The sequence below is a fragment of the Lygodium microphyllum genome, chromosome 13 (genome assembly GCF_053477565.2).
Source record: "Lygodium microphyllum isolate KBCC chromosome 13, Lygodium_microphyllum_v1.1.10, whole genome shotgun sequence".
In the NCBI taxonomy this organism is placed as follows: domain Eukaryota; kingdom Viridiplantae; phylum Streptophyta; class Polypodiopsida; order Schizaeales; family Lygodiaceae; genus Lygodium; species Lygodium microphyllum.
In genome coordinates this window covers 43,884,189-43,899,322 of record NC_141147.1, presented here as the reverse complement: position 1 = coordinate 43,899,322, position 15,134 = coordinate 43,884,189, and the positions used below count along the sequence as shown (strand labels likewise).

The 15,134-nt window shown below is 37.9% G+C and overlaps 1 protein-coding gene across 2 annotated transcripts; it reads left to right on the top strand.

Annotated features, from left to right (window-relative positions):
* The first annotated feature begins 1,201 nt into the window (after positions 1–1,201).
* LOC148026567 (serine/threonine/tyrosine-protein kinase HT1-like) lies at positions 1,202–7,952 on the top strand. 2 transcript variants are annotated; one of them, XM_087691011.1, is made up of 3 exons: positions 1,202–2,566; positions 2,787–2,922; positions 7,800–7,952. In XM_087691011.1, the coding sequence occupies exons 1-3, from the start codon at positions 1,476–1,478 to the stop codon at positions 7,935–7,937; spliced, it is 1,365 nt and encodes a 454-aa protein (XP_087547137.1). In that variant the 5' UTR covers positions 1,202–1,475; the 3' UTR covers positions 7,938–7,952. The 2 variants fall into 2 exon arrangements, with proteins under 2 accessions (XP_087547137.1, XP_087547136.1); XM_087691010.1 differs by lacking the exon at positions 7,800–7,952 and adding an exon at positions 4,150–4,653 and having other exon boundaries at positions 1,207–2,566.
* The last annotated feature ends 7,182 nt before the right edge of the window (positions 7,953–15,134 follow it).

The window sequence follows — 15,134 nt, the reverse complement described above, 5'->3', positions numbered from 1 at the left end:
CTTCACGCCCTTAGGGCCTAGACCGTTCACGCGTGGCCTGAGTGTGCAACCTCCGTGGGGGTGGTTGCATTACTACCCCAGCTCCGTTAAGTTTGCACATGTTGATTGGAGGACCTAGTTCAACACATTTCGACCTACTTTCTTCACTTGGATGTGGTTGTGCCATTGTGCTCACTTTCAATCTCCCATGTCCAACCTTTAGAAAACCGAATGCCATGTGAATAAAACTTAAGAGAGACACATTGATATGGGGTATCCTAGTAGCAACCTCAAAGAATGCCACCACAATTACTAAAGTGGGTTTGTTCTCAACAATGAGATTGACCACTACAACATTCGAGTCAAGAGCGATTATCTCAATGTCCTCTTTTCACCCTTCGTCGAATTCATACGAGCTCCCTTTTATCTTCTTATATGCAAACATTTGAAGCTTGATTTGGTTGTAAACAAAGCCTAGCACGTGTAAGGCCTTTCAAATTTTTAGACTAGAAATCTATCATGATGATGTAGCACTTGGTAGCCTACTATAAGTCAATAATGATGGGCTCCTTGCAATGGATAAAGATGACATTGAGTCATTTGAGCAAAAAGGTTAAGGAAAAATTAGAGTCCTTGTTATTCAAAATACCATGTGCAAGTTTGCAAGCACATAGTTGAAAAGTGATGTCTCTTGAGTAGAGCTAGGCTCTAGTTAGCATTCTATGAGATGAAATTGGATTGCACCAAGATAAACAACTTTGCTGGATGTAAGATGAAGCTGGGGTGTTTTTTATGAGGACTCCCAACAAGAAACACAACCAAACACAAATCAAAAAAGTTTCCAAACTTCAAAGCTAGAAGTAAACCCAAACATAAGCCCAGAAAGATGGAACATGTAGTGATAGTAACAAAGGAGGACTTGCATAGGTTGAGGATGTTATAGTTGGTATACTTAGCCATTTTACAAATGAAGAGGAACAAAGAGCTACCAGTTGCTGAGAAGCGACAAAATGGGCCTCAAAGGTTGGTTCATGGAAATACAACCTTACATGGGGCATAGGAAGGTTGGCTCATGGAAACACAACCTTACATGCTTGCTTTATCTAGTATCCATTGACCACTGAAGTTTCCATGCTTAGCCATTTAGGCCGTCTTCAAAGTGTGTTTAAGCCTACTTTGACGTGGTTTCTAGCTCAGGCCAAAACTTTCAAAAGGGGGGGTTGCAAGTATTGGCAATACGTGGAGCGAGTACTTATCCTTTGCCCATGCAAGTAGGGCTTGCAAGACATTGAGACCTTCATTGAATCACGTGTCGTCCTGTAGCAGATCGTCTTCTATTCTTGAGAGGCCCAAAACTTGAATACGCTGTATAGATATTAACAAACAGCCCCAACGCCATATCAAACCCCATCTCACTCTCTCAGTCTCTCTCACTCAGAGGTGTGTCTCTCTCTGTCTCTCATAGGTGTGTCTAAATCGTCCTCTACCAGCAGAAAATGCGCAAAATCTCCTCTACCTCGTCGCTGGTGGTTTTACCCTCTCATCAGTATAATCCAACAATCTCTGCCAGGACAGCCGTCGATTCCAATCCTCTCTTTGGCCCCGAGTTGCAGAGGAGCAGACTACAACACATGGTGGGCGGCTGCATCGTCCTAAGCAAAGACGTTCATGGCGTTTGGGACGGTGCAGCTGGGTGTAAACGCGCTCTGTTTCAGATCGCCCCCGCAAGGTCTCTCGCTCTCTCTCAGATAGCCCCACCAGACCATACGATCAATCACGACATCAGGCCAGGGCTGATGATTAATCACGCACCTGGCCTGATAGGCAATCATGCGGATCACGAAACCACATTCATCAGCCCGCGGCCGGCCATGAGCAGGGAGGCGATCTTCTCGTCGTTGTCGACGACCTCATGGCAGAAGCTATCGGATCAGTATGGCCACCGCCAATATCAGCATCATCAATATCTTCAGCAGCAGCCGCCTCATCATCATCAGCAGCAGCCTCATCACCATCAGCAGCAGCCGCAGCAGCAAAATCAGGGCGGCGGCGAGAATTTGTCTTCTCAGCAGGAGGAGGAGGCGAAGCGACAGCAGCAGCAGCTGCTGCTTCAAAGGCAGGCAAGTCTGGGCCGGCAGATCATGAACGAGGTGCTGATAAGCAAGTGGGTAATCAACGGCGAGGATTTGAGCATCGGGCGGCAGATAGCGGCGGGATCGACGGGGGAGGTGTACGAGGGAGTGTATGAGAGGAAGGGGGGAGGGACGCGAGTGAAGGTTGCGGTGAAGGTGCTGCTGGCGGCGGGGGCGGCTGGCCAGACGTGCGGGGCAGTGGCAGGAGGGGCATTCGAGAGGGAGGTGATAGCGCTGGGGTTGTGCCGGCACCGGAACATTGTGGAGCTGGTGGGGGTGTGCCGGCAGGACCCCCGCGTCGGCACGTGCGTGGTGACGCGCCTCATGGAGGGCGGCTCCCTTCGCAGCTTCCTGGAGCGCTCCGCTGACAAGCTCCCCACCACCGACGTCCTCCGCCTTGCCACCGACATCGCCCGCGGCATGCATTATCTCCACTCTCGCCGCGTCGTCCACATGTAATTTTCCGACAAAACACCTTCTTAGAATCCTCTCTCTCCCCCCCCAAACACTAAGAGCAAAAATATTTGGTTTAGTGAAGGGTATTAAGGGGTGAAAACCATTATTATATTATTATTCTTATTCTTATTCTTATTATTAGTTTGATGAAACCACTCCTAGGTTTTTCATTCCCATTCAAGGAGCTCAGCTTTTGCTACCTCTTTTTTTCATTATTAGGGATTTGAAGTCACCCAACATCTTCTTACATCATGATGGGTCTGCTGTTATTGGCGATATGGGCTGTGCACGCGCTTTTGATGAAAAGGAGGCCACCAAGTTGGACATTGGGACTTATCGTTGGATGGCTCCTGAGGTGAGAGATTGTCTCTAGTTTATTCCCACATTGTTCTCATTTTCTTTTTAAAATGTTGGTGCACCAAGGCTAAAGTAACATGTATCCCTAGACACATCAATGAGTTATTTGCATTTATAGTGGAGTTTGTTTGCATTTATGATTGCTCCACTACTAAAGGGTGCAGATTGTTTTGGTATAGTGCTTGCATGGTTGTTAAGAGAGGGGTCAATGGTGGCAAGTATTGCATGGTTGTTAATTTAAGGGTCAATGGTGGCAAAGAACTAGGTAAAGTCTAAGTCTAGATAATGTTAAGTTCAAATGGCTTTGTTTCCTTGTGAGAGGAGGCTCCAAGGACTCTCCACAAGTTCTGATACCCAAAGTTGTCACGAGAGAAAGGAGAGACAATATGGTTTCGAATCTTCATTACAAGTGGAAAAATGATGCACTAATTTGTAGCAAATTTGAGAATTTGAGGAATGGTGGTACTTGTTGTAGAATTAGTCCACCTCTCAATTTTCAATTGCCATATGTTAAGAGAGGCCAATAGCAAGGCATTTCTACCCCAATTTCCAAGTAAAAGAAAGATTTTTTCACAATCTTCTATAAATATTAGTAATATATTATTCACTAAACTATCCTATGTTATTGGGACATATTATTGACCTATCAAATGCATAATATAGCATAGAAAATGAAAGCATATAAATTGATGTTGTTTGATGTTTCTCTCCCTTGCATATCTAGTTAAAACACTCCCTTGCATGGCTAGTTACATGATGAAATTTCCACTAGGCCTTCAAATGGAATTCTTAGAAGAATTATCGCTTTCATATAGCCTTAAAATGGAAATTCCCTAGAAGAAGTTCTTCTTTCTACCTAGCCACCATAGGTTGCTATCCCTTAGGAAACAAAATGCATTGATAAACACTTGACCCCTGTTAACCCTCACTATCATCGTATTGCACATTTGTTTAAAGTGGGCCAATGGGGGTCTTATAGATCATGTAACAAGCTCATTTCTCTCCACTTCCGTTTTACAACATCCAACCTTCATATTAAATACCCTCTTTATTTTGTCTCTTTTTATTCTTACACTTCTCTTACAATAAGCATCTAATGTCTCTCTATGTTGTGACCATGAATATTTTGTTTTGGTATTGTCATTGCTTTGTTATTTTCCACCCATGGCTGAGAGAAAAACCAAATACACTCTCATGTCCTTCATTTATGTGTTTACCTTTGCAGGCATTTGGGGATGAAGATGAGATTATCAAGGCAACACCCAAGATGGATGTGTATAGCTTTGGCATTTTGTTATGGGAGTTAGTCACTAGTAAGGTGCCATACATAGGCTATAACCCAATACAAGCTGCAACAAGTGTGGTGTTGAAGGGGTTGCGTCCTTCCATTCCTCAGGATTGCTTTGCTCCTCTAAAGTGTCTCATTGAGAAATGTTGGGCACACCAACCCTCTCAAAGGCCTAACTCTTCTGAGATTCTTCAAATGCTTCACATAATATCCATGCATCAACCCACTAACTCATCATAGATGTTTTTCTTCAATGGCTAACCCTCAAGAATCACTAATAGTTGCAATTAGATACTTGCCTATAGATCATACAAGCTCCAATAGTTGAAGAAGTCCTAGCCCAAATTTGTACAATGCTCAATGTGTGTTTAATTTGTCACAAAATGTATTGATAGTAGTCAAAATGAAAACAACCATTCACTTGTATTTCATTCTTTACAATTGGATAGTGTGGATTACATTACTTCTTTTCATGGCCAAATTGTTTGTGTTCTCTATCTTAATGCTATTTAACTACTTTCATTGCATTGAATGTTGCTAAGCTTTTGTATTATGATTCAAGGCTAATAGTTATCATGTACACATCTCTAGAATATGGAAAGCAAGTTAGTTACTATATTGAATATTTGTAGCTTTCAATGATTCCACTTACCTTTTGAGAGTTGAAAAATTGGGTTTCATGGTGTAGAAAAAGGCCAACATGTTCCTAGAACATATGATACTAACATTGTTGGTATTTGTGGTGCTAAGAATGCACATTATGTATTGCATGAATATGTGTGAAGGGTTGTGTAAGTAGCACATGGCTACATTGCCTATGTCATTGAGGGTTTATAGAGATGGGTATTTGGATATTTATCAGGACCATATGTATGACAGGTAGATGATGCATTATGCAATCAAGGGTGTCATCATGCATAAATATTCAAGGAGAGGAGGTAGAGAGAATACATGGTAGAGTCATTTTGGTAACAACAAAAAAGTAGTCGCATAAATATTCCTACCTTAGGCTTAATGGTTGATGGAAAATCATTTGGGGTGGCTTTTCTCATGGCTAAATTTTCATTTAATCATTGGCCTAACTCTTTTGAGATTCTTCAAATTTCACAGAATATCCATGCATCAACCCATTAACTCATCATTTTTTCTCAATGGCTAACCCTTGAGAATCACTAAAAGTTCCAATTAGATAGTTGCATACACATTATACAAGCTCCAATTTTCCAAGTTGAAGAAGTCTTGGCCCAAATTTGTATAATATTCAATGTGTGTTTAATTTCTCACAAGATGTAGTCAAAATGAAATTACCATTCACTTATATTTCATTCTTGACAATTGGAAAGTTTGGATTACATTACTTATTTTCATTGCCAAATAGTTTATGTTTTCTATCTTAATGCTATCTAACTACTTTCACCGCATTGAATGTTGCTAAGCCTTTGTATTATGATTCAAGGCTAGTAGTTATGACGTGCTTATCTCTAGAATATGGATAGTATTTAGTTACTATATCGAATATTTTTAACTTTCAATGATTCAACTTACATTTGAGAGTTGAAAAAGTGGGTTTTATGGCATAGAAAAGTCCAACATGTTCATGTTACATATGATACTAACATTGGCAGTATTTGTGGTGTTAAGAATGCACATTATATATTGCATGAAAATGTGTGAAGGGTTGAGTAATTAGCACATGGCTACACTACCTTTCTCATTGAGGGTTAATAGAGATGGGTATTTGCATATTTATTAGCACCATATGTATTAAAGGTAGATGATGCATTATGCAATTGATGGTGACATCATGCATAAATATTCAAAGAAAGGAGGTAGAGAGAATATAGGGTAGAGTAATAGGTAACAACAAAAAGGTAGTCGCATAAATATTCCTATATAAGGCTTAATGATTAATGGAAAATTATTTCGGGTGGCTTTTCTCATGGCTAACTTTTCATTTAATCATGGATAGGGTTTCCAACATAACAAATATGTCATATAGCCATCTCTAGAAGTATTGAAACTAGGTTAGTTATGAGTTCTACCAAGTTGGGTATGCCCCTTTTAAGAATTTAATGTATCTTTAAGTTGGAAAAATTGCAATTGTCACATTTTATATGGCAAGAACACACAAACATAGTATGTGCCAATCCATGGGTGCCTTTTGTTTCACATGCATCTCAACTCATTAGTAATTGCACTTTGTTTGTTGAAGTTCTCCCACACCATCGTCCTCATTCGCATTCACACTTTGTTTGTTGAAGTTTACCCATGTCATCATGCACATTATTCACACACAATTGCTACACTTAAAAGCATTGAATGCCACCTTTGGCAAACCACATGCGCCGCAGTGTGTGCACAATTTTTCTTGTCATAAATTGTATTCCTTGTGCTAGATGAGTCCACATGACCCTAAAAATTGAGCTTCCATATTACTCTTTGTAATATACATTTCATAGCCACTATGGCTTGTCACAATACCCTAGATTAAACTTTTTTAATCAAAATAGCTAACCATTCCACAAAGGAGGTATATATATTGGAAATTCAAACAACATAAATTGTTTTCACACACTTGAATGTGAGTGTTTTGCTCCCTACATATGCATAACATGTGTTAGGTACTCAAACAATAGTAATATCTGTGAACACACTTGCAAGTGACTATTTGCTACCTATATACACATGAAAATGTACAAGTGACCCTCAATTATGCTAAGATTTACAATAAACAACAAATAAATATGCATGCATGCTTGCACATGCATGCACACAAGCACGTGTATGTGTGCATATGCACAGATGCACGCATGCACGTTGTTGGAGGGGTTTTAGTCAAAAGGTTGTATCCATTGGGGATTAGAGATAGACATAAGTAGAGAATAGGAGATAGAAGAGAATAAAAATAATAGACAAGAGGTACACAAGATAGAGACAAAGCACTATGTGTTGATAGAACTTAAGAAGATAAAAAAATTCCTTGTTTGGCACTACTAGAAGCAATCTCCAAGCATTAGATCCCTTGGAGCTCCCTTGTAGACCAAAAACATGCATCAAACACTAGCTTCTTCTGTGTTGCTTACATCGCAAATATGATGGTTCCATTGGCTCCGAAAGGGGGCTAAAACTCCAAGACACATGCTCAAGATTATTCCAAATCACTCATTCTTCTCCCAATTTGGAGTGCTATTTGTTATTTGTAAACTACGATCGCATATCACCTGATTTTGTTAGTCCTTTTTTATGCTAGGAGGCATATTCCACAATGGATTCCGTGAGACCATGATAGATTCCGTGAGGTTTTGTGGTATTTTTCAGGGCTCGTACACAAGGTGGATTCCTTGTGCGAGAAGTTGACGGGGACGCTTGTCCTTTTTGGGCGTCATATTAATTTAATGTGCACATGGATGATTCTGTAAAATACTTATTAAATTAATGGATGTTTATGAGTTTAGAGTGCGCACTCGTATTAAATTAAGGTTAGGACAGAGTTCCAACCTATTTATTTATTTTGTAGCTAAAGACTGCTAGGTATTCACTTTTGTCGGCTTAATTTTATTATTTTCTAACAATTATGAATGCTTCAGTTGATGTGTAGAGCAAGCAGCGGTGGCGTTGGGAAGCACTGTGGGCACGATTGTGTGTATCCAGATTACCTAGAAGAAATTATCATTTTGATGGGCGCACTCCTTATCATTAAAGGCATGGCACTAATATTTATTTAGGCATGCTTATCTATTAAAGCGCTTGACAAACATTTATTATTTTGTATGCGTATGGGCACACGGTTTAAATATTTCATTATTGAACATTGTATTTGGGCACAGTCTGACTCTTGGGGCGCCCAACTGCTTTATTCTTTATTTGGAAAAAAGTAAACACAAAAGCCAAAAGCATGCTAATTGTAAAATTGGGCTATTTTTTAGCTTTGAGATGAATAAATTTACAGATACATGCTTTGTGGAGTGCTCACACAAGGCATGGTGGGAGATTGTACCCAATTGGTCTTTTTGCCTCATGTCATGCAAGTCTATTCTCTTGATTTTTGAGCTTAAGAAAGAGTTCTTTGTTCTTAGGGACCTTTCGGTGCTTGCTACATACGCATCCACCAGCATCCGATTTGCGCACCAATGGTATTAGGGCAACAAAGCTGAGATCAAGGGCTTTCAATCGTTTACCATCTCACACGAAGGTGAAGCTCCTAGAACGAACGGGCTCTACAGTCAGTCTCGCGACAATCCGTCAATACTAGCATGTTCTTTGCGGTGAAGAACCCCTTGTTGTGCTGTTGGATCGCAAAGGACCACTCTATGTCGACGGAGGACCACTCGGGAAGCTCCTTTATAAACATGTTTTTTTTTTCCTCTCTTGGACAGAAATTCCCAAGCTTTAATATCAATTACTAAGCTTAATTGTTTAAGCTTAAAGCTTAAAGCCCCAAAATTTAATCGTCGACGGTAGCAGCACATCCTAATTGGTGATGACATCGGCATCAATATCCTTTCGTCCTGCAAATTGACGATTTGAATAAGCTTTAATTAAAAAGCTTAAGACTAAGCTTTATTAAAGCTTAGAAATTTCATTAATAATCTCCTCCTCAGCAGAGCAATTCACACACAATCAATCTCGAACCAATCTTACAACTCCCTACAAACCTCTGTTCACACCCATGCTGTGACAGAGATAATTTCCAGCAAATAGATTGCTATACGCAGTCTACACAGGTAAAGTATTCGTTGAAGAAGGATTTCATCAATTTCTGTACCCGCAAAAAGAAAAGAAAGAACACAAAAAGCCATTAACAGAAAAAAGAAGCAAGCCTTGTAAACCCAACTTTGAGCTACGTTCATCCCGCTAACAAGATTTTGAGTGTGCGAGGTTGTTTGAAATTTTTCAGGATGTCTAATCAAAATATGGAAGATTTTATGGCTGAAGGTGATTTACTGGAACCAACGGTGGAGCAAAAATTGGATCTAATTATGATGCAGCTTCACAAGAAACGAAGAGCACGTCAAACATTGCAAGCTCAACTGGTCACTCTTCAATGATTTACTGCGGATCAAGATAGACCACAACCTGAAGATGTTATACGACACACGATCAATGCAACACTCGAAGCACAATCTATTAGGAAAGAAGCCAAGAAGCCAAGATAAGTCAGTTCTCACTTTTATCAGTCTGTTTGATTATTATTTCCATGAAGAATAGTATGTCGAAAAAGACAAACTCAAGTGTGTCACTAATCTCTTAGTGGACAGAGCATCGCTATGGTGGACTATTGTCCACAAAAGTATTGATTGTCCTACTACTTAGGAGCCTTTTCAAAAGAAATTTTTGTAGAATTTTCTTCCACCTCAATTCCACGAAAAAGCAATAAAACAGTGGGATCTTCTATAACAAAGAGATCGCAAGCCTATTTCACAATATACCAAGCGTTTCTGGAATGCCTTATTGCAACTTCAAATGCTCAAAGATGTACCTAAGGCGATCCACAAGCGCAAGTTTATGTCTGGTTTGCTTGGTCACTTCTATGCGGAGGTGAACATGTTCAAGCCAATGACTCTCAAGGATGCAATTTCTTTGGCCCATGATGCTGAAGACCAAATTCGAGGACGATAGAAGCGACCACAACAATTCCCAACTAACGGTAACTTCAATACAAAGCAATTCAATTCTAACTTTCGAAGATCCAATCAAAACCGCTTTGTTCTATTTTCTTTCCGTAAATCTTCGGCACGACCCCCTGCTTTACCATCAAAGGCAAATCCCAATCCTAAGCCATCTTTCCAACCAAATCCCAATATACCTAAACTACCAGCCATTACCAATAATGTTTCCAAAGCCAAGCTTATAGTCTGCTACAAGTGCCACCAACCTCGACATCTAGCGATGAATTGTCAAATCAAAAAGCCAATTGTTCACATCAACTATTTGGGAGCAACTGAAGATGAAGACCATGAAGAAATGCTTGATTTCACGAAAGATGATGACGATATCGGTACTACTTCAGATATTTTACCAGATATGACAAATCCTCATTCATTATTAACGATGAAATGTCTTATGCATGGTAAAGAAAAGATTTTTTTGTATGATAATGGGAGCACACATGATTTTATTTCTGCAAAATTGGTTAAAGAATTGAATTTACATATTGTTTTCACTCATTATCGCATCAAGGCTACATTCTTAGGTACTAGATACAATGGAACACAAGAAGTGCATGACTTGGAAATTAAAATTGGCGATTATGTTGAGCACAGAAATTTCTTAGTTGTGACTTTGCAATCTAGTGATATATTTTTAGGAATGCATTGGCGTCATAAATATAATCCTGATATAGATTATTCCACACATCCAATGAAGATTCATTCAAATGGAAAACAAATCACATTACATGATACACATACTTTTAATAATTTTCCATTGCTTAGTCACACACATGCTAAACGTGCAATAAGAAAAGGTAGCAAAACCTATTTAGTATGGGTAAATGAAATTGAAGCTAAGGAAACTTAGATGCATCCTAAGCACACACAATTTCTTTCACCATTTAAATATTGTTTTGCTGACCTACCACTTGACTTACCACCTACACGTCCTGAAGATCATAAAATAGACTTAATACCAGGTTCTCAACCACTATATAAAGCACCTTATTGACATAATCAAATTGAACAGAAAGAAATTCAAACCCAAGTTGAAGAATTGTTAACCTGAGGATTCATTAGGCTCAGTAGTTCTCCTTTTGGTCACCTGTCCTATTAGTTTTTTTTTAAAAAACACCTATAGGATGTGCATTGATTATCGTGCCCTGAACAAGATCACTATCAAGAATAGATATCCGATCCCTAGAGTAGATGACCTCATGGATAAACTACAAGGGGCTACAATATTTAGCAAGATAGATCTTAAATCTGGATATCATCAAGTACGATTGGATACACCTAATATTTTCAAAACTGCATTTAGAACTCAATTTGGACATTATGAATTCCTTGTTATGCCTTTTGGTTTAACTAATACACCAACCATATTCAGTCGTATGATGAATCACATATTTTTGAAGCATCAGCATTGTGTCATTGTTATCTTTGATGACATATTGGTTTTCAATAAGAATGCAAATGAGTATTATAAATATTTATATTTGGTTTTTAAATTATTGAAAGGGAATCAATTATATGCTAATCCTAAAAAGAGTGAATTTTTCCGAACCTACATTGAATACTTGGGACATATTGTTTCTGCTGATGGTATTAAAGTTGATCCTGAAAAGATAGAAGCAATTTTGAATTGGCCAATACTTAAAAATGTGCATGAATTACATTCTTTCTTAGGTCTTGCTAGCTTTTATAGAAAATTCGTGAAAATTTTTTCATTGCTTGCATTTCCTTTGAAGAAATTATTAAAGAAAGGTATTGTGTATCATTGGTCTGAAAACCAACAAAAGTCTTTTGATTTATTGAAACATGCCTTAACACATATCTATGTATTGCAATTACCTGACTTTAATAGACCATTCTTCCTAGTAGTCACTAGCGCTAGTGGATCTAGAATAGGAGCTGTCCTTATGCAAGATTCACATCCCATACCCTACTCTAGCTACAAACTTAAACCCTCTGAACTCAAGTATTCTACATATGATAAGGAATTGCTAGCTGTAGTACAAGCTTTACGACAATGGAAACACTATTTAATGGGATCTGAATTCATGATAAAAAATGACCAACAAAGTATCAAATATCTCCTTAGTCAACCACAAATTTCTGACCGTCATATTAAATGGGCTGCTTTTATTCAAAGTTTTCACCCACTTATCCAATATCAACCCAGAAAAGAAAATGTTGTTGTTGATGTCTTAAGTAAAAGACCAAGTATCTATAATATCTCTATTATATCTTTTGATTCCCTTATCCCTATAAAAGATACCTATGATAATGACCCCAGTTTTCAAGCTCATTAGAATAAATTAGTTGCTAATAACTAGATTCCAACTGATTCATTGTCTTATTCTGACGGATTTATATTTTATGAGAAAAGGTTATGTATAATTGTTCCATTTAGATCATTTGTGTTGCACGAAATTCATTGTCCCCCATGTCACGACCATAGAGGTATTATTTTCACTTTACGTACATTGGTTGAAGGTTTTTACTAGCCACAAATGGAATATGATGTTTTTAACTTTGTATCTGAGTGTTTAATTTGTCAAAGAGTTAAGCCACACCATGGTAAGCAATATGGTTTATTAATGCCTTTACCAATTTCAAAACGACCATGGGAACATATTTCAATGGATTTTATTATTGGTTTGCCTAATACCCAAGCTAATCATGATATGATTTGGACTATTGTAGATCAATTTAGCAAACAAGCATATCTCATTCCATGCAAGAAAACATTAAGTGCATCTCAAGCTGCTCAATTGTTTTTGAAAACTATTTTTACTAACCATGGTTTGCCAAAAGTTATTATTTCTGATCATGATTCTAGATTCTACAATAATTTTTGGACTACTTTGTTTGCTAAGTTAGGTACAAAGATCGATTTTTCATCTACATTTCATCCTGAAACAAATGGGCAAATAGAAGCTACTAACGGTACAATTTTAGATCTTTTGCGTGCATACACAATTTCAAAATCACAAACATGGGATACATACTTGCATTTACTCAAATTTGCATGCAATACTACACCACATATTTAAAATCATTTATAGACATAGATTGCTTACACATGTTACATCATTGTTAAACAAAGTTAAAGCTGCTGATGATATTACCAATATGCATACTACTATTTTTGTTGAAGTCAAAGACATGATTGCGAAAATCCACCAATCATATACAAAACAAGCTAACAAGAAAAAAAAAGCTATGAGTTTCAAAGTTGATGATTATGTTTGGTTACGCATTGAAAATAGAAGATTATAAAGTGTTGAGAAATATCCTATTGTAAAGTTAGCTCCTAGATTTTATGGACCTTTCAAGATCATTCACAAAATCAATGACAATGCATTCAAATTAGAACTACCCCAACATTGGAAAATCCACAACACTTTTCATATCAGTTTGTTACGACCTTTTAGAGGCCAATTACATGTTCACTCTGTCTATGAAAACCCTCCTTGTTAGAAGAAGAAACTCAAATCCTTGAACCTGAAACTATTCTACATGCTGACTTTATGACCACTAGAATTGACCATAGATACTCTAGATATGTGGTTAAGTTTAAAAATCATCATGTTGAAGAGTCCCAATGGATGCATGCCCGTGACCTAAGTGCTTACCCCTCACTACTGGCTCCACATTGAGCTAATAGCAATTGAGAACAATTGCTATCCCACCTCGAGGGTATAATGCCAGGAGGCATATTCCATGATGGATTCCGTGAGTTTTTTATTCCATGGTGGATTCCGTGAGGTTTTGTGATGGATTCCGTAAAACTATATTTATTTTTCGAGGCTCGTACACAAGGTGGATTTCTTGTGCGAGAAGTTGACCGGGACGCCTATCCTTTTCGGGTGTCATATTAATTTAATGTGCACATGGGTGATTCCATAGCGGGAGATTCCGTAAAATACATGTTAAATTAATGGACGTTTATAAGTTTAGAGTACACACTCGTATTAAATTAAGATTAGGACATAGTTCCAACCTATTTATTTATTTTGTAGCTGAAGACTGCTAGGTATTCACTTTTGTCGGTTTAATTTTATTATTTTCTAACAATTGTGAATACTTAAATTAATGTATAGAGCAGGCAACGGTGGCGTTGGGAAGCACTGTGGACGCGATTGCATGTATCCAGATTACCTAGAAAAAATTATCATTTTTTATAGGTGCATACCTTATCATTAAAGGCATGGCGCTAATATTTATTTAGGTGCGCTTATTTATTAAAGCACTTGACAGACATTTATTATTTTGTATGTGCATGGACACACGGTTTAAATATTTCATTATTGAATATTATATTTGGGCACAACCTGACTCTTGGAGAGCCTAACCGCTTTATTTTTTTATTTGGACAAAAGCAAACACAAAATCCAAAAGCATGCTAATTATAAAATTGGGCTATTTTTTAGCTTTGAGTTGAATAAATTTATAAATACATACCTTGTGAAGCGCTCACACAAGGCATGGGGGAAGATTGTACCCAATTGGTCTTTTTTTCTCATGTCGTGCAAGTCTATTCTCTTGATTTTTTAGCTTAAAGTAGAGTTCTTTGTTCTTGGGGACCTTCCGATGTGCTCGCTATGTACGCATCCAACATCCGATTTACGCACCACTTTTTACATGAAATCTACCAAACTACTTGGAAAAGCAACTTGTTTTTTGCATGTCACCCTATTCTAGAAGTTTTCTATAGCTTTTTAGAATATTTACAAGAAATAATATTCAAAATATCAAAAATAGACTAAACTTGTCCAAAAATCTAGTATTTTTGAACCATCCATACTATGGACATTGACACTAATGACTAATGTGGCATTGACTCTCTAGATCAATAAGAAAGTCGGACGACGATGCACTCTAGAATTTTTTACACTGTGTCTACGTATAGTAGCACGGCATACACTCCCTTTGAATTTGCACATCCTCTGGTATGTGCCAAAGTCCTACTTGCCATCAAATTTTGAGTCCTCCTCATCCTCTACAACTATATCCTTTGCTTCTTCATCTTCCATATCTTCCTAGCTAGCCCTTGCATCATGGCCACTATTTTCTTTCGATTTTGGCAACTCATAGGCAATAGATTCTTGCCTCTTGAATAAATTAATTATTTTCCTTGCTCTACTAAAAGTTTTATGGCTGTCCCATCCAAGTCATTTAATGTATAAGTAGCATTATCAAACACTCATCTTACCACATAGGGTCCAAACCATCTTTTTGAGACTTTACGCATGGCACTATATT

Bases quoted from the DNA above. Each gene is read 5' to 3' on its own strand.
- LOC148026567 (XM_087691010.1), top strand. From the start codon at position 1,476: ATGCGCAAAATCTCCTCTACCTCGTCGCTGGTGGTTTTACCCTCTCAT. The intron at 2,567-2,786 runs GTAATTTTCCGA...TTTCATTATTAG, and splicing joins TCTCGCCGCGTCGTCCACAT to GGATTTGAAGTCACCCAACA. The intron at 2,923-4,149 runs GTGAGAGATTGT...TTACCTTTGCAG, and splicing joins ATCGTTGGATGGCTCCTGAG to GCATTTGGGGATGAAGATGA.